Genomic DNA, 21429 nt, shown 5'->3' with positions numbered 1-21429 from the left:
ACCCGGATTCTCTGCCCCCAGCCCCAGTCAAGCCTGACAGGTATTACCGGGTCCCTGACTCTCATCAGTTTCTTTACAAAAGTCATGCTGCTGACCCAGAGACCATCTCGCAGGGTCCCAAGGGAGTTAAGGCCTCTACTGCTAAAAACCCTTTACCTTCCGACAGAGATTCCACATCCTTAGAATGGTGGGGTAAAAAGGTATATACTTCAGCTACCTTAGCCATGAGGGCCTTAAATTGTCAGTTCCATATGTTAAAATACCAACAGTTTTTGTTATCTCAAATGAAAAGCAAAATGTCTCTACCTGAACAACCAGATTTGAAGGAGTTGCAGTATTTGATACATAGTGCAGAGCAAGTAGGTAAGCACACTTTACAATGTGGTTTTGATGCTCTAGAGGCCTCATGTAGGGCTGCGGTTACAGGTTCAGTCATACGTAGACATGCCTGGCTCAGGGAACAAACCTTGCCTGATCATGTTAAAGCTAAATTACTGGATGCCCCTCTACAAAAGGATGTTCTGTTTGGGGCTAATGCTGAAGGGGTATTAAGGAAAAATTGGCCTTCCAAAAATTGGTCCTTTCCAGCCACAGACAGACCCCAAAGAGGCAGATACAGGCGCCCGAGGGGCAGAGGCCAAGCTCAAGGAGCGTACAGAGGGAGACAGTGGCAAACTCCTACTCAAAGAGGTGGTGAAGAGAGTTCGCAAGCATACAGAAAGCAAACACAATGACTTCCCTCTTTGCATGCCAAGCGAGGCTCAAATGACTGCTCCCTTGGTAGGAAAATTAGCGTTATTTTCAGAAAATTGGCATATTGTCACAAAGGACAAGTGGATCCTGGACATTATAAACAGAGGCTACAGATTCCATTTTCACACCCTTCCAAAAATGAGAGGTATGCCGAACCTGCCACACAATCAAAGGGCAGAGGCACAAAAACAAATTTCAGAGCTCAGGGGAATGAATGCTATTCAAAAGGTACCTACTCATGAACAAGGTCAAGGTTTTTACTCCAGACTATTTCTAGTACCAAGGAAGGGAAAAGATTGGAGACCCATCCTGGACCTATCCATCCTAAACACTTTTTTGATAGTACCAAAATTCATAATGCTCACATTACCGCAGCTTCTTCCCATGCTGGGCAAGGAGTCTTGGCTGATAACATTGGACCTCAAGGAGGCATACCTGCACGTCCCAATCAGACAAAATTGCAGAAGATACCTCAGATTTCTTGCAGGTTCGATCCATTATCAATTCTCTGCGTTGCCCTTTGGCTTATCTACTGCGGTCAGAGTATTCACGAAATGCCTGGCATCAGTAATAGCCTACTGCAGACTTCAAGGGATACAAATATTATACCCTTATTTGGACGACTGCCTGATCCAAGCGGACAGCAAGCACATACTTCTGAAACATATGGCATATGTAATAAGGTTACTGAATGCTCTGGGATACACAGTCAACAAAAAGAAATCAAGGCTAACACCATCCCAGAAAATAATTTTCCTGGGTGCCAATTTGGACACAAACACCCAGATGGCTTATCTCACGCCAGAGAAGCAAGGGCAACTAATACTGTATTTCAAAACACTGGCAAAATGCACCAGGCTTACTGCAAGGAAAATCCTGCAGGCTCTGGGATTCATGGCTTCTTGTATCCTACTAATCCCATGTGCAAAGTTGCATATGAGAAAACTTCAATGGTACTTAAAAAATGTATGGTCTCAACACAGCCACAGTCTGGAAACAATAATACCACTAATTCCATGCCTTCAAAAGGAATTTCAATGGTGGGCTCAAGCATGCCAAGCAAACACAGGCCTTCAATTCTGCAAGCCTCAAGCAGATCAAGTCATCACAACAGACGCCTCGGACTACGCCTGGGGGGCGCACATGACAGATCGGTGCATTCAGGGCAAATGGTCTTAAAAGGAAAAGCACCTACACATCAATCAAAAGGAAATGCTAGCAGTAACAAATGCAATTATAGCCTTCAAAGAATTTCTGCATCCAGGTCAACTATTGATAAGGACAGACAACACCACTGTTATGTGGTACATAAACAAACAGGGAGGAACACACTCATACCCCCTGTACAGACTGGCTATGTCACTGTGGGACATGGCTCTGGAATCACAATTAGAGCTTCAGGCCCAGTTCCTGCCGGGCAAGGACAACACACTGGCAGACAACCTAAGCAGATATATCACAGATCCACACGAATGGAAGTTACATCTTCAAGTTTTTGCAGAAATAATCAAAGCATGGGGAAGGCCAGACGTAGATCTTTTTGCCTCCCACACAAATCACCAATTAACCAAATTCTGCTCAAGGACCTTTCATCCAAAGGCTTGGAGGGTGGACGCTCTCGCTTTCAACTGGACATCATTGACAGTTTATGCCTTTCCACCTCTTCCTCTGCTGCCCAAAATACTATTAAAAATCAGAGCAGACAGACCAAGGATGATTCTAATTGCTCCGGACTGGCCCAGACAACACTGGTACCCACCTCTAAGGAGGCATGACGCATTCCCCTCCATGGACTCTACCTCTCATGCCTCTTCTCCTGACTCAACACAGCTACAAAATGCTTCACAGTCAGCTGAAAACACTCAACCTGGCCGCATGGAAAATTCCTTAACTTCACAGCGGACCTTACTTTCAAAGGAGGTGGAGGATATAATTCTGGAGGCAAGAAGGCCATCCACTAGAAAAGCTTACTCCGCAAAATGGAAAAGGTTTTGCGTCTGGAATGAGAAAAAGGGACAGGACCCTGGACAACTGAATATACCTCAAGTATTACAGTATCTAGCTGAACTACTAAACAGTGGACTTTCATTTTCCTCCATCAAGATCCATGCTTCAGCCATTTCAGCACAGTTCAACACTGATCCACCTTTATTCTCTCACCCTCTCTTAAGACAGTTCCTCAGAGGGGCTAAGAATATTAAACCTCCAAGGAAACAGCCAATACCTGCTTGGGACCTCAATTTCATTCTTGAAAAACTAACTTTGCCTCCTTTTGAGCCAGCTGCTTCAGTAGATTTGCAATACTTGTCATGGAAAACAGCTCTTCTTCTGGCTATCACCTCAGCTCGCAGGGTATCGGAACTACAAGCCCTCATGGCAGTGCAGCCTTACATCATCTTCCATCAGGACAGGGTTTCCTTACAAACCAACCCCTCCTTTATGCCAAAGGTGGTGTCCAGGGTAGCATTGAATCAGGCTATACACTCACCTACCTTTTATCCTAAACCCCAAAATAAAGGGGAAAGATTACTTCACTCCTTGGACATCCACAGACAATTGAGGTACTACCTAGACAGGACAAAGCCTTTCAGAAAATCAGAACAGCTCTTTGTGTCCTATGCTATAGGCGCCCAATGGAAGCCTATTTCCAAACAGACTATTTCTAAATGGATAGCCCACTGCATACGTTTTTGTTACTCTTTTCATGGCAAAGATGTACCTGCAGGCATCAGGTCTCACTCCACAAGGGCCACGGCTACCTCTGCAGCTTTCCTCAGAGGAGTGCCTACCAAGGATATTTTGGAAGCAGCCACTTGGAGTTCTGTGCACACCTTTTCCAAGCACTATAACCTACCTTTATACTCTAAATCTAGAGCAGGTTTTGCCACTGCAGTCTTGCAGGGCATTCTGGCTCCTCCTAGTTCCTCATAGTTCCATCTAGTGCCTACCACCCCTTCGTAGCTTTGGGATTCTACCCATCTGTAATGACTGCAGTTGTATGCACGATGAACATAGTACAGATGTCCTTCAAGAATGCAACTGCAGTCCTGACATATGGGTGTAGATGTTCGAGTGGTAATACAACTGCAGTCCAGGTTTCCCTCCCACCTTCCCCTCTGGGAACAGGCCTTTTGGCTATCACTTCCTCTTGCTGCCTTATTGGGGTGTTCTTTTATGATGTATTTGCTTGCATCTAAAGTATTTGTTTATATGGCTTTCTTACTTCACATATTTATGTATTGCCTTCCTTCTGAGGGCACCTGACATCTGGGGCAAGAAAAACTGAAGAAAATGGCGTCGGCTGGTTCTTTTATACCCCTGTCGCACTGACGTCAGGGAAGAAGTGCCGACTACCGACGCCGGACCTAGACTTTGGAATTCGGCCGACCGAGGACCCGCCTGATGGCAGGAGAACCCATCTGTAATGACTGCAGTTGTATTAGCACTCGAACATCTACATTTATGGTAGGTACAAAACTGTACTTTCTAGGTATCTAACACACACACTCTTAAATGTCTGATATTCACACAGACACACACTATTGGGAAAGACTGATGCAGATTTACCTGCTGTTTCTTTGCCCAAATTACAAAGTAATGGCTGCCACCAGTCAAATGCCACAATACCCTTCAAAAAGGGTGTTCAATTGGGTCTGCTTCACTTCACTGAAAGCTCATTTCATTGAAACTCATTTGACTGAGCACACTTGACTGAAAGCTCACTTCACTGAAAACTAATTTGACTGAAACTCATTTCAATGAAAGGTATATGTCCTTTTCCCCATTGTAGTGCGATCCTGGAGTTTGTATGTTTAGTAGGAGGGTGTGTGGGGCACATTGTCTTCTAAAAAGAGTTATTCATTGGAGTTGTAATTATCTATATGTTTTAAAATGCATAAAATACACCCTACCTCCAATGTGGGGGGCTGTGCCACCCACACCCCCCCCCCTTACTGTATATACTAACTCCAGGGTAAGTGTGCTCAGTCAAATGAGTTTCAGTGAAATGAACTTTCAGTGAAGTAGACCCGTTCAATTATATTGGGTAAAATAGATATTGAACAAATGGTAAGCATGTATCCCAAGCAGTAAGGCTTTTTGGAGTGGCCATGGTGTTATCACAATAAGCATAAATATGCTCAAGTTATTAATATAGTCACTAAATAACCAGACACAATGAGAGGTAGTAAAACATTTAATCTGATGTTGTTAATTTTCATTCATTCATGATGAATGGGTTTCGGTTCTGTCCTCTGAACCCACTCGGCCAATGTACAAGCTCACGCCAGCCAAAAACTCTCAAGTTAAGAATACCCATTGTGCCCATCTCCTTATCTTCTCAGATATAGTTTACCGGGTAGAGTTCAAGACGTGTTAGGCCAGCTTTCAAGCTAAGTGCTTTGTTTTATTTAAAAATCCTTTAACTTTCAGTCTAAAATTATCTTTAGTCCTTAAACTTTAGTCTGTAGTTAGTGATAATTTGTTTATTGTGTGAGTGAATTTCTTTTCCCTTTTTTTACCCTTACCTTTTGGTATTTCTTTGTACCATCATTGGTATAAACCCCTCCCTTCTACCCTTTGTTATTTTTTAATATCATTGTATACTTTCTTTACCATTATTGGTGGTAAAAAAAAAAAAAAACTTTTTCCCGCTTTTGACGTGTGTACTTTGTTTACTGTTAAGTGTGCATCAGCATATTATTTGTAATAGATACACCTGCAAAACTGCTGTCTATTCTGTGGATATTTTGCTGATATTTTTGTTGATATTTTGCTGTCTGAGAATGCCTTTTTTATAATGTCTGATAAAAAAGGGCACTACAGGGTGTAAGCAGTGTGATAAATGTGGCAGGAAAATGAAAATTTCTGACAGACATATGTCCTGTGTTTATTGTCTCGGAATTGCACACCTTGCGAGCTTTGTAAGGACTTCAGTGCCTACACCTTAGTTGAACATAAAAACAAATTGATTTTAAATGGTCTCTTGAAAACCCCTTTTTCGGAGGCTTTATCTGAGGCGGATGTCTCAACCCCTCCTAAAGAGTTAAAGAAGAGGAGCCACTCTTTGCCTTCGTCTCCTCAAACCCACAAGTCTAAAACTGATAAGGCCCAGGTTCATATGGAACCGAAACAGAAACCTGCGAAAATTGCTTCTACTCCTACTATGGCACTGTAGTCCAAAACTTCCACCTCTGGCACCATCCTTGTCTACGGAACCAACTACATCTACTACTTCAATGGTACCAACACCTCCCACGGTACCGCGGACCCTTTTGGCACCAGCAGTAGTCTCCCCCTTAAAATTGGTCACTTCCCTCCCCTCATCATCTGGTCTTATGACCATGGTGCCGAAGGTCGAGACACTGGCCAGGACCTGGTATTCCCCGTCAGTCGACCCCTTTGCTGGACAGCAACAGAGTCCATTCCTTGACCAAGCTGAATCTCTATCGGGGACGTCATCCCGTTCCACCAGGAGCCTTTTGGAGTTCGACACAGTGAGACTTGTGGATCAGCTCCTAGTGGCCAGAGGCATCCTGACTCCATCTAGTATCTCCCTCCCACCCAGAGCCGAGGGGTTTTCAACACAGACTCCCACCTATGCTCCTCCTTCAACCTCTCCACAGGTATTGGAGCCCTCGATACTGACGTCTATCCCGGTGCCATCTTCCTCTAGTCCAGTGATAGATCTTACTGTAGTTCTGGATCCTACCCTGTGGATCTCGGCTCAGTTGGAGCCGATCCACCCTTGAGACCGTGACTGGTCTGTTGGCACCATGACCCCTAGTACGGCACCATTTTTTTTTACGGCACTGTCTACGGTTCTATTTGCTGTGACAGCTCTGTGTCCTCTCACAGCTCCTCTCCTGGAGGCGGACTTGTCAGAGCGGGGTGTGACCCCGGTTCCAAGGTTGTCCTTCTCTGTTCCGGGCTCCTATCCCTCTTCAGGCGGGCCTGCCTTCCAGGTTATGGAGAGGGCACTTGCCTTAGCGGGCTCACAGCTGGCCCCTTTGACGCCAGAATGTCACATATGCGTGCCCTCTGGTCTGTAATTGACACAGTCTACTACACCGGGACATCGAGCAGGGGAGCAGCAAGATACCCTACCACAGGGCACCCTCTCTACAGAGTCCTCTTCGGACATTCCCCCTGAGGAGCCACCCCGTAAGAGACTGTGCAAGAGGAAGCACATTGATTCCACTGAGGAATCCGTCATGGAAGATGCAGACTATGATGAGGGGGAGGGGGTCCCCACTGTCACCCTCTGAAGATGTCTCCTTTGGAGTCATATTGGAGATTCTGAAACAGAGGGGTGATTAGAAGGCCACCAACCCTTCCTCTGAGGAATCTGTATTCTTGCAGGCGTTCCATGCTTGACCCTCTACTTCCTGGGTGACCCCTCCTGTGGATGAGCTAGTTAAGCTAATCGTGCAACGTGCCTGGAAGGCCCCTGACACTGTTGAGCCTATCTTTTGGAGACAGGACACAATACTATCATCCCCAGAGGATCAACCCCATTGGTCCAAAGGCTTAGCAGTGGATGCTATGGTGGTGTTGGCAGCAACAAGGAAAAAAGTCGCAGAGTAGAGTCCTGCCGTCCATCTTCCAAACAGGGAGGCTTGAACGATGGACAGACTAGGAAAGTGGGTTTACGTCTCAGTGACCTTTGCCGTACAGTCATTGAACTATTTGGCACATTTCACCCGCCTCTAGAGAGACCTGATCATGGAACTGTCAGGATCGTTAGCAGGAGCAGTGTCTGACGAGGTACGTGACAAAGTTGCCTCGCAGCTTGCTACCATAGAGTCCATTTCGAACTCATTCATGCGGTTGATTGCACACACAACTGAATGGTTGGCCAGAGCAGCGGGTGCAGGCTTTATGAGAAGTCACGCCTGGATGTGATTTTACGGACACCTTTAAGTCTTCCTTCGTCAACACTCCCGTTAACGCTTTCTCTCTTTTCAGACCAAAAATTAAGGACATGCTAGCCAAGTGTGAGAAGGACGGCAAGACCATTTCTACCATGGGCGTACGTTTTTCCGCTCCCCATCGATCCTACTCCAGGAATCAGAGGAGCGGAAAGATGTTGTTCAAGAAGTCTCAAAGGACTTTCCGTAACACACATGGTGATCCCCCCCCCCGCCCCCGGACAGAGGGGGAAATTCATCAGGAAGACGCCCTCCCTGAGGCAGAGGGGGCCCGCATAACTAGGGGTCCAAGGTTTGCTTCTCTGGACAGCCCTACCAGCACTCCTGGAGAGCGGCCCGATTGCTTACCTCTGGAAGCAGTCGGGGGATGATTCTCTGCACCATTTAGCCTGGCATTCCATCATAACAGATTCTAGAGTGCAGAAGATAATGACCAGAGGTTATCACATCCTCTTCAGTCTTTACCCAAGGCCACAAAAGTGAGTCCCCAACGTTCCACCCAGTTAGAGGGACACAGCAGCATAAGAAATCCAAAAGCTGCTCCAAAAAAAGTAATCCAGACAGTCCCACCAGACCTGATAGAATCCAGATTCTACTCAAGATTCTTTTTAGTGCCAAAAATGACGGTATTGGAGGCCAGTTTTTTAGACTTCAGCTTCCTAATCAAGTTTGTCAAACAGACCAAATTCCAGATGGTCACGGTTCAGTCTATCCTTCTGCTTTTGGAAAAAGATGACTGGATGTGCTCGATAGATCTTCAGGATGCGTATTACCACATAAAAATGGACAAATGCTCCAGAAGATTTCTCCGCTTCTGGCTGGGAGCCAATCACTACCAATTTCGAGCGCTGCCTTTTGGTCGCTCCACAGCCTCCAGAGTGTTCACCAAATGCATGGCAGTAGTAACAGCTCACTTGAGACTGCAAGGATTCCGGGTGTTTCCATATCTGGACGATTGGCTCCTTACCGCCCCCACCAAGCATCTACCGCTTCAGGGCTTACACTACACTTTACAGTTAGCATGACTCCTAGGGATCTTAATAAACGAAGAGAAATGAAAACTAGATCCCACTCAATGTCTAGAATTCCTTGAAGCAGCACACTACACAAGTTCTTGCCTGGTCTGCCTCCCTCTTCACAGGCGGTCGACCGGCACTTTTGAACTGCTTCTGCTTTGGGCTCCTTCTTGGCAAGAAAGATTGATGTAATGGCGTCGGCTGCATGTTTTATACCCCTGACGACCTGATGTCATGGAAGAGGCAACAGCATCTGACGCAGAAATCCCAAGACTCTGGTATTCAAGGCGACTGAGGGCTACCTGCAGGCAGATAACCCAAGTGTGATGACTGCAACAGTGAATACACTCAAACATCTACATTTATGGTAAATGTACACAACTGTACTTTTCTGTTTAGATAGAACTAAATCCTTCTGAAAATCTGATCAATTATTCCTATCCTTTTCAGGACCCAAGTTGGGAAAATCTGTTTCCAAAGTCACGTTGACAAAATGGCTAAGAGACTGCATTCCTTTGTTTATCAAAAGAACAAAATGCATTTAACCACTAAAATCGAAGTTCATTCAACTAGATCAGTGGCTACTTCAGTAGCTTTCCCCTCCAGAGCTTCTATGGATGATATTTGCGCAGCAGCCACCTGAGCTACCCCCATACCTTTAGCTCTCATTACAAATTGGACTTGGTCTCCAGGGGGAGAGCATCCTTCGGCTCAGTGGTGCTCAGGAATATCCTTCCATAGGGCCTCTGGGGACATAAAGTAGCTAGGGACTCTGTCCCATTCATCATGAATGAATGAAGATTAACAACATCAGATAAAGAAGTTATGTTCTTACCATAACATTCCATCTGTGTTGTTGATCTTCATTCATTCATGACATTCCACCCTCTTACTCCATCTGAAAGACTCCTGCAGGTTTGGACTTGGTCCTGGTCACTTACTAGGGTATTTGCTCAGACAAAGGCTCCGCTTTTCTTCTTGCTACGGGCAAACTTTATCTGAGAAGATAAGGAGAGGGGCATTGTGGGTATTCTTAGCTCGAGAGTTTTCGGCTGGCGCGAGCTGCTTAGCTCGAGAGTTTTGGCTGGCGTAAGCTTGTATATCTTTGGCTATTGTGAGCTTGTATATCAGCTGAGTCATTTCTGAGGATGGAACCGAAACCCATTCATCATGAATGAATGAAGATCAACAACACAGATGGAACGTAATGGTAAGAACATAACTTCTTCATAATAAATAAAGGGATTTAAAACATGTAGACACTGAATAACTGATTCCAATAAACAACAGAGCTTCACACACACAAAATATGAAAATAATACTGTAGGGCAGATCTCACATTGATTTTAGAAAACCTCTAACTAGCTGTAGTTCCCTGACTATCTGAAGATTAACTGTCCGTATCTAATATAAATAACTCAGCAAGGCAAGTTTATAAGGCAATATGAAAAGTTATGTCCAAACTCCAAGCTGTTGTCTGTCCTCAGCAACTGATACTACTACTCTGGAAACAACTAGGTACCATTGCTGAACAGCTCTGGAAACAAACTGAACTGACTTGGAACCTGCTTTTTTAGCAGATTTTTAAAAGTAACAGGAAGCTGCTATGAGAATTCTACTCCCTCATATCCAACTTTGAAAAGTAAGCAAACAGCTAATATGAAGATACTTTTCTCTCAATTCTGGCAGACAATGACATCATATGCAGGTCAACTGACTCTGTCATAGCATACGTTCAGAATTCTCTTTACAAAGAACATGTACATTTGGTCAGCTAGCAGAACAGTGTTTGACATTCAAACATCTTGCATAAATCAGAGTGATAAATCAAAAGATATAAACTTATTTACAAAATTATAGCTAGTCGTGCTGGCATATGTAACACAGGGTCATTTACAATTATTTACAACACTTCAGCCAGTCATGCTAGCACAGATAACAATATCTAATAATTTCACACTTTGATGTTGACATCCATCCCCAAAAAAGGAGGCTTCTGGGAGCTCTCAACGTTGGGATGCAGACCCCCTTCTGTTTTATAACTTGGATCTAACCGTTCCACCAGTAATGTGGTTGACTTTGACAGGGATCAGATTATGAGGGCCATATTGAAAGATCAAACAAATATGAGAGTCATCCAGCCTCCCCCTTCCACTCAGGGCAGATAGGGTAGGGCCTCCCACTCCTCTGACATTCACTTCTTCCCCAGCACCCATGTCAGTGCTGGTGGCTTCATAGCCAAAGGCTGTCTTGTTTCTTCCCCAGCTGGTGCTGTTACATTTGACACATTTGACTATGAAACTTTTAGACCACAGTGCATATCAGAGCTGTGTAGTTAACACCAAGGTCTTGGAGCCCCATGCAGCACTGACTTGTTTTAGTCTGTTCGTGACCTTGAGCTTTTTTGTGCTTGACACATCTGCTGTGATCTCAGTCGTGGACAAGACCTCCTCCATATCAAGAGAGTGTCCATTAGGTTAGTCAGCCTTGCTTTCCTTCCTTTGATATAGAAATAGCTCAGTGCTTTCAGAGTCTGCTATTGCATTTGGGATCTCTGATGGGGTGTTTGGCAAATCTTTGCCAAATCTTCAGTGTGAGAAAGGGATGTATGTGTATCTTCAGCCATACCCCATGATCCTAGTTTATCTGAGACTTTCAGTCAACACCTTTAGTCCCAATGACAGACCAGCTTAGAACACCTCAACCCCCCCCCCCCAGAAGTGCACAAGAAGTGTTAGTGCAAATGTAGGCTGTTCGATTTCCTGACAGAGTCTTTCACACAGGAATTGGACCTTGATGAAGTTATCCATGCACTTCTTCCAGAGGAGTTCTCTTTTGGACACATTATGGAAGTGAAGCTGCAAAATAGGAACTGGCTCACAGGGAGTTGGACAGATTTGTGAAGTGTGCCTACATTTCAGTGACTTTTGCCCTCAGGTCTCAGAATTGTCTGGCACATGTTATGAGATTTCAGAGGGAATTGATCAAACCGTTTTTCAATACCCTGTTGAGGTCCATCTCTGTGGAGGAAAAGAAGACTGCATCTTTTCAGATAGCTGTCCTCCGGTCCTTTTCTAATGCTTCAATGAGACTGATTTGTCATGCCTCGGGGGGGGGGGTCTTCTAGAGTTGCAGATTCAAGAATAGCTGTTAGAAGGAACACATGGATGCACCTTTGTGATGTTGCAGAGCCCTTCAAGTCTTCATTCTTTAATGCCCCATTTGATGGATCTGTCTTGTTTGGCCATAAGGTGAAAGAGACTCTGTAGAAGTGAACAAGATGGGAAGAGATTATTTGCTGTGGAAATCTATTTTTCTACCCCTCAGAAGACCTTTTCCCAGAACCAGAGAGGTGGTAGAAAGATGTAATTCAGAAGGATGCAGGGCTCATCTCAGAATGTCTGTGGAGAAAGATCCCCCTTGGTGGTGGTGGTGGGAGAATGACTGCAATGGAAGACACCGCCCCTGTAGCAGAGGTGGCCTGCACATCAGGGCTTCAGAGGTCCTTTGTCTGGGATGCCCTTTCAGTGTCCCTTAATTGTTACCTGACTGCTACACTCTGGAAGCAGTCAGGAGCGCTTATTTCTACATCCAGAAGTAGGGATAGCCATTTCCAAAGACACCTAGGAGTAGAGTATAATATCCACAGGTTATTGCACACCATTTTCCTTTCAACCCCAAGAACACAACAAAAGAATTCTCGATGTTCTACCCAGAGGAAGGCAGCATCCATATAAATAGAAAAGCTGCTGAAGAAAAGAGTTATCCAGCCAGTCCCCCCAGACCGGCAAGTACCCAGAACCTACTCAAAATTCTTTTTAGTGCTAAAAAAGAGAGGTGACAATACCAATTTTGGATCTTAGCAGTCTAAATCAATTTGTGACGCACTTGAAGTTCAGTATGGTCACTGTTCAGTCCATCCTGCCACTATTGAGAAAGGATGCCTGGATGTGCTCCATAGATCTCCAGGAAACTTACTGTCATATCAAGATACACGGGCACTCCAGGAGATATCTATGCTTCCATCTGTGAGACGCTCACTACCTGTCCAGAGCCCTGCCCTTTGGTCTCACTACTGCCCCTGATGGTGTTCACCAAGTGCATGGCAGTGGTTGTGGCTCACCCAAGACTGCATGGATTCCAGGTATCTCCTTCTCTAGATGACTGGCAACTTTCTGATTTCACCAAGCCTCTTCTGTTCCAAACCAGGGACTTGTTGCTCTATCTGTGTTTCTGACTAGACATTACAGTAAATTACACCACGTTTCAAGTTTCCCATACACTAATTCTGGAGTTCATTGGTGCCTGTTTAGGTACACTGACACAAGTTGCAAGTTTTCCACAGACAAGACTAGACATTGACAAAATCAAGCCTTACACATCCTTTCTCTTCATTCACCTTCAGCCTGACTAATGTTACAGCTCCTTGGATAGATGGCAGCTTCAGTTGTGTTGGTACCCTTAGCAGGTTTTCGCATTGGGGTTCTACAGTGGACTCCAGCAGAACAGTAGTCAGCATCCATTGACAGTGCCCATTTGTATCATAAATATTTGCAAGCAGCACATAGCCTGGTGGATTCACACAGGAGAAATTTCTCAGTGCCGCCCTTTTATTCTTCCTTTGCCGAAGGGAATAGTGACAGCACTTCATTTATTGAATGTTCATAGACAACTTAGATTTTGTATTCACAGAACTAAATATTCAAGAAAACTAGAACTGTTTGTTTTCTTTTCCAAGGCTAAGTTGGGCAAAGCAGTATAAAAAGTAACCTTGGCCAGATGGCTCACTGATTACATTGCTTTTGTCTATAGGAGTGAAGGTTTATCATTACCTGAACCACCTAAGGTACAGTCCACCAGATCTGTGTCCACGTCATCTGCATTTTAGTCCGGAGCGTCAGTAGATGATATTTGTGCAGCTGCTGCATGGTCCAGTGTTCATACTTTTGTAACTCATTATAAATTGGGCATTCTGTCTCGGAATAGGGCAGCATTAGGCTCCACTGTACTCTGGAATATCCCAACTTGAGGACCACCCAGTATTACTGTAGTTGGGAACTCTGTCCCATCAGTTGAGGAACAGATGGAAACTTCAATATTCAGTTTTGTCTTTATGTACTCACCATAACTCTACGTATGTGTTGTCTGTTTTTCTTTAACTTCCTTTATGAAAGTCTTCTGGTATGTCCTGAGAGGTTCTTCCACGTCGCTCTTGTTGTGTGAGCTCCAGGTCTTCTTTTTCTTCATTTTCTTTTTCCTTTGCTGTATCCTTGAATTATAGTTGTTTTGTCTCGGAGCATGGTAATTGTTGATAATACTTTTTCGTATTCTGTTTTGCTGAATAGAGGGCAAACTTGATCTGAGGTAAATGAGAAGGAGGGGGGTTATGGGTAAGGGGAGGAGCTTGAGCTATGGAGCCCAATGTCTCTTGAAGTGGCAGAGGACAGATCCAATGTCAGATCTGAGACCCAGCAGTTGAGGAAGGATGAAAACAGACCACACAGATGTGGAGTTATTGTGAGTATGTAACATTAATATGCGCATTACATGGTTCCAGGGAGGTCTGCCTAAATAGACCCTGGAATCCCCAGGAGACTTCCCCACACCATACACAAGAAAGCAGAAGGAAGCTTAACTTTCTACTATGTTGTCCATCACCTATCTGTCAATGAGTCTACTTTCCAGTGTAGCCGATAGGGCAGCTGTTACAGCAGGCACTGGTATTGTTGTGTGCCTTTATGCCTAGTTGTGCTTTGTAGACATCTGTTTGAATGCCTGTTGTGGTAGATCATCCTTGTTTGATCCCATAGTCAGAGACTTTAACAAAATGTAAACAAGAGGGAAAGGCACTCTGATGTAAGCATCCAGACCATGAAAGTGTGGCAGTACAAGATGTCTCCAAAGTGCTTTCTAGTAGCAATGCACATTTTGTAACCCAAATTATTCTAATAAAGAGGAATACTTGGCTGCATTGGATGGTTGTGTATAGGTAACAGAGGACTTCTTCTGACTGAACAGAGTTGATCAGAAAAGATTCACAGTTGTTTCCTGTTCTCCCAAAACACTGGGCACCACAGTATTTAAGATCACTTTTGTTGCAACAAAAATGTTTTCCAAAGTTTATGCCATTAAGGACAGTAGCTACATCCCAAATGTTCTTTAGAAATGCATCTCTAGATGATATTTGCGTTTCTGCAACATAGGTCTCTATGAATACATTTTGCAGAACACTGAAAGCTGGATATGATCTCGAGGTCTAGGACGGTGCATCAGTCTTATGAGGAATTCTTTCATGATGCCTGCATCACCACCACCCCTCCGGAGGATGTGCTTGGCACTTTTTCTTAATGGTTTGAAAAGAATTCAGCATACGTATCAAATAAAGTTATTTGCTTGTCCTAATAATAGATTTACATGATCATAATTTATCCTCTTCAGCATACCTGTCTACTTTTCCCAGACATGGCAGATGGGGTCTGTAGATGAGGACTTGCACTGATGTTCTTCGTGTTTCACTGTTACAGTCATCACATTTGGGTTATCTGCTTGCAGTAGCCCTCAGTCGGCCTGATTATCAAAGTCTTGGGTCCTGTGTCGGTTGCTGTCTCATCTTCTGTAACGTCAGGTAGTCATGGGTATAAAGCATGCAGCCAACGCCATTACACCAGTCTTTCTTGTCTTGCAGTGCCCGAAGCAGAAGCAGTTTGCAAGTGCCGGTCGGCCAACTCCTGAAATTTTCATTTTAGAGTTTCAGAACCGAAGTCTTCAACTAAAGTTAAGTACCCCGTTGGGGAAACTTTTTCTTGCTCTAAACTGATGTCAGTAAATTCACTGATTGTATTTCTTATAGAAAGCAAATACCTCATAAAGATTTTAATTCGTACTGTATTCCTTGCCTAGGCCCTGACCACAATGTACCTCGCTGTTGGTTATGTGCCTTATTTAAATAACAAACTATTCGTCGTCGGTATATTTTCGCTTCTAAATATTTTGGTACTCGGTTCAATTATCCAGATATGTCTTCAGTAACATACCCGACTACTGACATTCCGAAAAAACGCAAAGATAAAGACAGAGAATGGTCGCCTAGGTCCAAAGCTGCCGATGATGTTTCTCCTAAGCTAGTCGCCAGTTCGCCGGTACTCAGTGAGGTGCTTTCGCAGCCCCTGATACCTGCTACTTCAGAATCGCAGACCTCTACTGAGACCCATTGGTCTGGTATGCCGCAAGATGCTTCAACTGTGGAACCTGCAGATGTCTCTACCTTGGATGGGTCCGGAGCTGCTGTGCAGGCATTGGCTTCTGAGGGTGTTTTCAGGCCTACTGACTTGGATATTAAACCAAAACCATCTTCTTCTTCAAGGCCTAAAACTCGAATTATACCTAGGAAACTGACGCCCAGACCGCATGGTCAGGCCTCTATGCCTAAAAAACAAATGATTTGAATGACTGAATACCTTGTTACTTTAATCAGGGGAAGCCAACCTTCCCCCTCTAAGAGACCTAGAACTGAGTTTGCTTATGATACTTCTGACCAGGATTCTGAAATTTCTGTCTCCTCTGATGACCAGGATTTGCCTTTATCTACTTATGAGGATTCTGACGCAGAGGACTCTATTCCCTCTGCTTCTCCCCCAGAGGAATTTTCTTTTGGTGAAACCTTGCATACTCTTGGGTAACATTTTCACTGGGAAAGCCAGGATTACTCTGATTCAAAAAAGAGGCTTAGAGATTTCTTACTCCTGCCCCAACACAGGCCTTTAGCTAGCCCTCCTGTGCTGGACATTGTTGACGATGCCTTTTTGGAATCTAGCTTGGCCCTTGACTTTTTACCTCCTGCTTCCAGAAAACCTGATATATATTGCAGGGTTCCTGATTCTCACAAGTTCCTTTTTAAAAATCCTACTGCTGATCCTGAGACCATTTCACAGGGACCCAAGGATATTAAGGCTACTTCTGCCAAAAATCCTACCCCTCTGATAGAGATTCCAGGGCCCTAGATAGATGGGTTAAGAAGGTATACACCTCTGCAACCTTGGCCATCAGTGCCATAAATCGCCAGATTTATATGTTAAAGTATCAGCAGCATATTATTGGATTGCTTAAACAGAAAATGATGTTGATTCCTGATTGTGCTGAAAATAAGGATTTACAGGATTTAATGCATTTTGCTGAACAGGTTGGAAAACATACTTTGCAATGTGGTTTTGATTCACTAGAGGCATCTTACAAGGCTGCTGTCACTGGGGTCTGTACTTAGAAGGCATGCTTGGCTTAAGGAGCAATCTTTGCCAGATCATGTTGAAACTAAATTGCTGGATGCTCCCTTAAATCAGGACTGCCTGTTTGGCAAGAAAGCAGAAGAAGTTCTTAAAAAGATGGAGGAAAAAGCTAAATCTATGCAAATTGTTAAAGATTTTTTACAAGTGCAGCCACCAAGATTTAGTAGGTATTGACCCTCAAAAAAATGGTCCTTTCCTGCCTCTTCCAGGCCTTCTCAGTTCAATCCAGAACCATCAGAACACCCAGGCTTCAGTCCCAGGGTACGCACAGGACTAAGCAGTGGGGGGCTCCCACTTCCAAATCGGGGATTAGTAAGACTCCCCCCTATGGTAAGCTGTCTCAATTACTTAACTTTAAAACTTCCAAACACTTCTCAACTGACTGCTGCTTTAGAGGGAAAGATGGCTCTGCGAGCAAAGACCTGTGAATTCATTACCCAGGACAAATGGGTTTTAAATCTAGTTTCCCAAGGATACAGATTTCACTTCCACACATTACCAGCCCCAAACGATTGGCCAGATCTACCCCCAAATCAGTGGGCAGAGGCTCAAAAGCAAGTACTCTCTTTTAAGATTAAAGGCTTTTCAGACTGTACCAGAAGAGGAAAAGGGACAAGGTTTCGACTCAAGACTTTTCCTGGTACACAGAAAAGACAGCTCATGGAGTCCTATCCTGGACCTGTCTATCCTAAACACCTTGTTGGTGATTCCAAAATTCGTTAACTCTTCACCATTTGCTTCCTATGATAGGCAAAGATGCCTGGTTGGCAACACTGGATTTAAAGGAAGCTTACCTGCACATCCCAATCAGAGAATCTTGCAGAAAATACCTACGCTTCAAAGCAGGCTGCATGCACTATCAGTTCTTTGCACTGCCCTTTGGCTTATCTACTGTGCCCAGGGTATTCACAAAGTGTCTAGCTCCAGTCATTGCATTTTGCAGGCAAAGAAATATTCAAATATACCCATACCTGGACGATTGTCTAATTCAGGCAGAAAGCCAGGACATACTTCTGAATCATCTGGCATTTGTACAAAAGGTGTTAACTTGTCTGGGGTACACTATAAACGAAAAGAAATCACATCTGGTACCCTGTCAACAAATTATATTCCTGGGAGCAAGCTTGAACACAACTTCCCAGATGGCTTTCCTCATGCCAGAGAAACAAATTCATTTGGCAACTTACTTCAAATTAGTGGCCACAAAAACTCTGCTATCAGAAAGGCAAATACTGCAAGCCTTTGGGTTCATGGCCTGGTGCATTCTACTAATTCCATATGCAAGACTGCATATGAAGAAACTACAGTGGTATCTAAAAAGCCTATGGTGTCAACATTCTTTGGATCTAGAAGCAATGATTCCTATCATACCTTGCCTACGGTTAGAATTCCTTTGGTGGGCAGAGGCCTGCCACCAAAACAAGGGACTACCATTCACTCTACCCCCTGACGTCCAAACCCTAACAACAGACACATCAGACTATGCATGGGGGGCTCACCTAGCAGGGAAGTGCATTCAGGGCAAATGGAACCCAAGTGAAATGCACCTGCATATCAATCAAAAAGAAATGTTAGCTGGACAGAATGCTCTGACAGCCTTCAAGGACCACATTCTTCCAGGACAATTAATGGGAAAGATGGATAGCACCACTGTTATGTGGTACATAAACAAGCAGGGGGGTATCCATTCTTACCCACTCTGCAGACTAGCCATGGCTCTGTGGAACACAGCCTTGAGCTACCAAGTGCATCTACAGGCTCAGTTCCTGCCAGGAAAACTAAATACATTGGCAGACGAACTAAGCAGAAATTTCATGGACCCACACATGTGGAAACTGGAACCAAAGACTTTCAACATGTTGATCAACAAATGGGGGAGCCCTGATATAGACTTGTATGCCTCCCCCCAGAACTACCAATTGGACAAATTCTGCACAAGGACTCCCCACAAACAAGCTTGGAAAGTGGATGCTGTGTCCTTCAGCTGGAGAAATCTTATCAGTTTATGCCTTTCCTTCACTGCCTCTCCTATCCAAGGTACTACTAAAGATCAAACAGGACAAACCAAGGATGATACTGATTGCATTAGAGTGGCCACGCCAACACTGGTACCCCCTCTTGCACAGTGTGTCACAGTTAGCCCCATGGCACCTGCCTCAGACCCCTGCCCTACTGTCACAGCAGGAGAGCCAGATTCTGCACCCCCACCTTCAAACCCTGAACCTGGCAGCCTGGCTAATTGTCTAATCTCTCCGTTACCATCCCTCAGTAAACAAGTGTTGGATGTCATTTTGGAGGCAAGGAGGTCTAGTACTAGAAAATCTTTTGCTGAAAAGTGGAAAAGATTCTGTGCCTGGAACGAAACTCAAGGGATGGCCACAGCAGCGCCCAGTTTACCTCAAATTCTTCAATATTTAACTGAGATGCTTCACAAGGGCCTTTCCTTTTCCTCCATCAAAATTCATGCCTCAGCCATTTCTGCTCATTACAACACAGAACCACCCCACTTTTCTCACCCACTGGTCAAGCAGTTCCTCAGAGGGGCCAAAAACTTAAGACCAGGAGAGCCCCAACTCCAGCCTGGGACCTTAACTTTGTATTAAAAACATCACTATTCATCCTTTTGAGCCAGCTGCAACTGCAGAGTTAAAATTCCTTTCTTGAAAAACAGCTTTCCTTTTATCAATCACTTCAGCAAGAAGGATATCTGAATTACAGGCCCTTACGGCAGTGGATCCTTTCATCATTTTTCATGCGGACAGGGTGTCCCTCAGGACCAATCCCTCTTTCATGCCGAAGGTGGTATCCAGTGTGGCTCTTAATCAGTCCATTCATTTGCCAACTTTCTGTTCTAATCCACAGAACAAAGGGGAGCAGATACTGCATTCCTTAGATGTGCACAGACAACTTAGATGTTACTTGGACAAGACTAAACATCAAAGGAAGTCTGAACAACTGCTGGTGGCATTTGCTGCAGGGGCAGAGGGGAAGGCTATTTCAAAGCAAACCATTTCTAAATGGATAGGCCGTTGCATTCATGGAAAACCTATCCCACAGGGGATTAGACCCCATTCAACCAGGGCTGCATCTACCTTTACAGCCTTTCTCAGAGGTGTCCCTACTAGAGACATCCTAGAAGCTGCTATACTTTCACCAAGCATTACCAATTGCCAATTTCCTCTAATTCCAGGGTTGGCTTTGCCACTGCAGTCTTGCAGGGCCTTATAGGTCCTAATGCTATCTAAATTCCTCCTCCCATCCTTAGCTTTGGGAATCGGCCCAAATGTGATGACTGCAACAGTGAAACACGAAGAACATAGTACAGTTGTGTACACTTACCATAAATGTAGATGTTCGAGTGTATTCACTGTTGCACCATAGGCTTTTTAGTTCTGGTTGCTGTCCCTCCAGCCCCCCTGACTTCTTATGGCTATACCTCTATTTTCCTTTACTATACTTAAAGGCTTTTTGGTGTATTTGCTTTTTTGTTGGAGGTATAACCTTGTATATATACATATTTAATTGCTTCCCATTAAGGGGGGCACCTGACATCTGGGGCAAGAAAAACTGATGTAATGGCATTGGCTGCATGCTTTATACCCCTGACTACCTGACTTCACGGAAGATGAGACGGTAACCAACGCAGGACCCAAGACTTTGATAATCAGGCCGACCGAGGGCTACTGCAAGCAGATAACCCAAATGTGATGACTGCAACAGTGAATACACTCAAACATCTACATTTATGGTAAGTGTACACAACTGTACTTTTTTTTTAATGTCATTTTGTTTTTGGTTATGCTCCTATTTTGAGTGGCATACTTAAAATCCAGAGACCAACAAGGAGTTACGGGCATTTTGGGTAAGGAGGAGTAAACAGAACCTGAGAAAAGTTTTATTTACTGAGCTTGCTAAGATCTCCAGTTTCAGTCCTAATGGTTTGAATAGGATGAATCACAACCACACAGATTGATTGTTATGGTTAAGTACATAACATTTGTATCTTTTTACATATACGTGTATATGTTATATACATACATTCATACATAAACACACAAGCACATGTATATTTTCATAAGTCTGCACAAGTCTCATTTGAGGTGAACATTGAAATGTGCTATCCCCTTTTCTAGAAGAGACTTCCATATTGGTCAAAAACTACTTGCATGATTATCTGAGTAATTGGTGAGACTGGCTGATTTTCTTGCTAATTGCTAAAGCAATACTGCCTGTTCCTAAATAGCTCTTCTCTTTATAATTGTTGCAGTCAGAATCTAAACTTTACAATGGCTCAGAGAAGGATGTTTCATCTCCTGCAAACAAACTTACAAAAAAGGAGTCTCTTAAGGTATGCTGTTTTGCTAACAGGTCTTTAACATTAATGCTAATAATTGTATTATTATTACTAATAGTATTGTCCTTGTGTACCATTTGTCTGTACCACACCAT

The 21429-nt window shown here is 44.1% G+C and overlaps 1 protein-coding gene across 1 annotated transcript in view; it reads left to right on the top strand.

Moving 5' to 3' along the window:
* The window catches only part of OSBPL8 (oxysterol binding protein like 8), a 3324100-nt gene that overhangs the window by 626243 nt on the left and 2676428 nt on the right, over positions 1-21429 (top strand). Inside the window, exon 6 of the mRNA XM_044087980.1 lies at positions 21248-21328. Within this exon, the coding sequence (XP_043943915.1) occupies positions 21248-21328 (81 nt within the window). The remainder of the gene's footprint in view (positions 1-21247; positions 21329-21429) is intronic.

The sequence above is a fragment of the Protopterus annectens genome, chromosome 11.part0 (assembly GCF_019279795.1).
Source record: "Protopterus annectens isolate FY-2018-M chromosome 11.part0, PAN1.0, whole genome shotgun sequence".
Classification (NCBI taxonomy): Eukaryota; Metazoa; Chordata; order Ceratodontiformes; family Protopteridae; genus Protopterus; species Protopterus annectens.
Note: the sequence above shows the minus strand (reverse complement) of the source record. Positions and strands in the feature narration are given on the sequence as shown.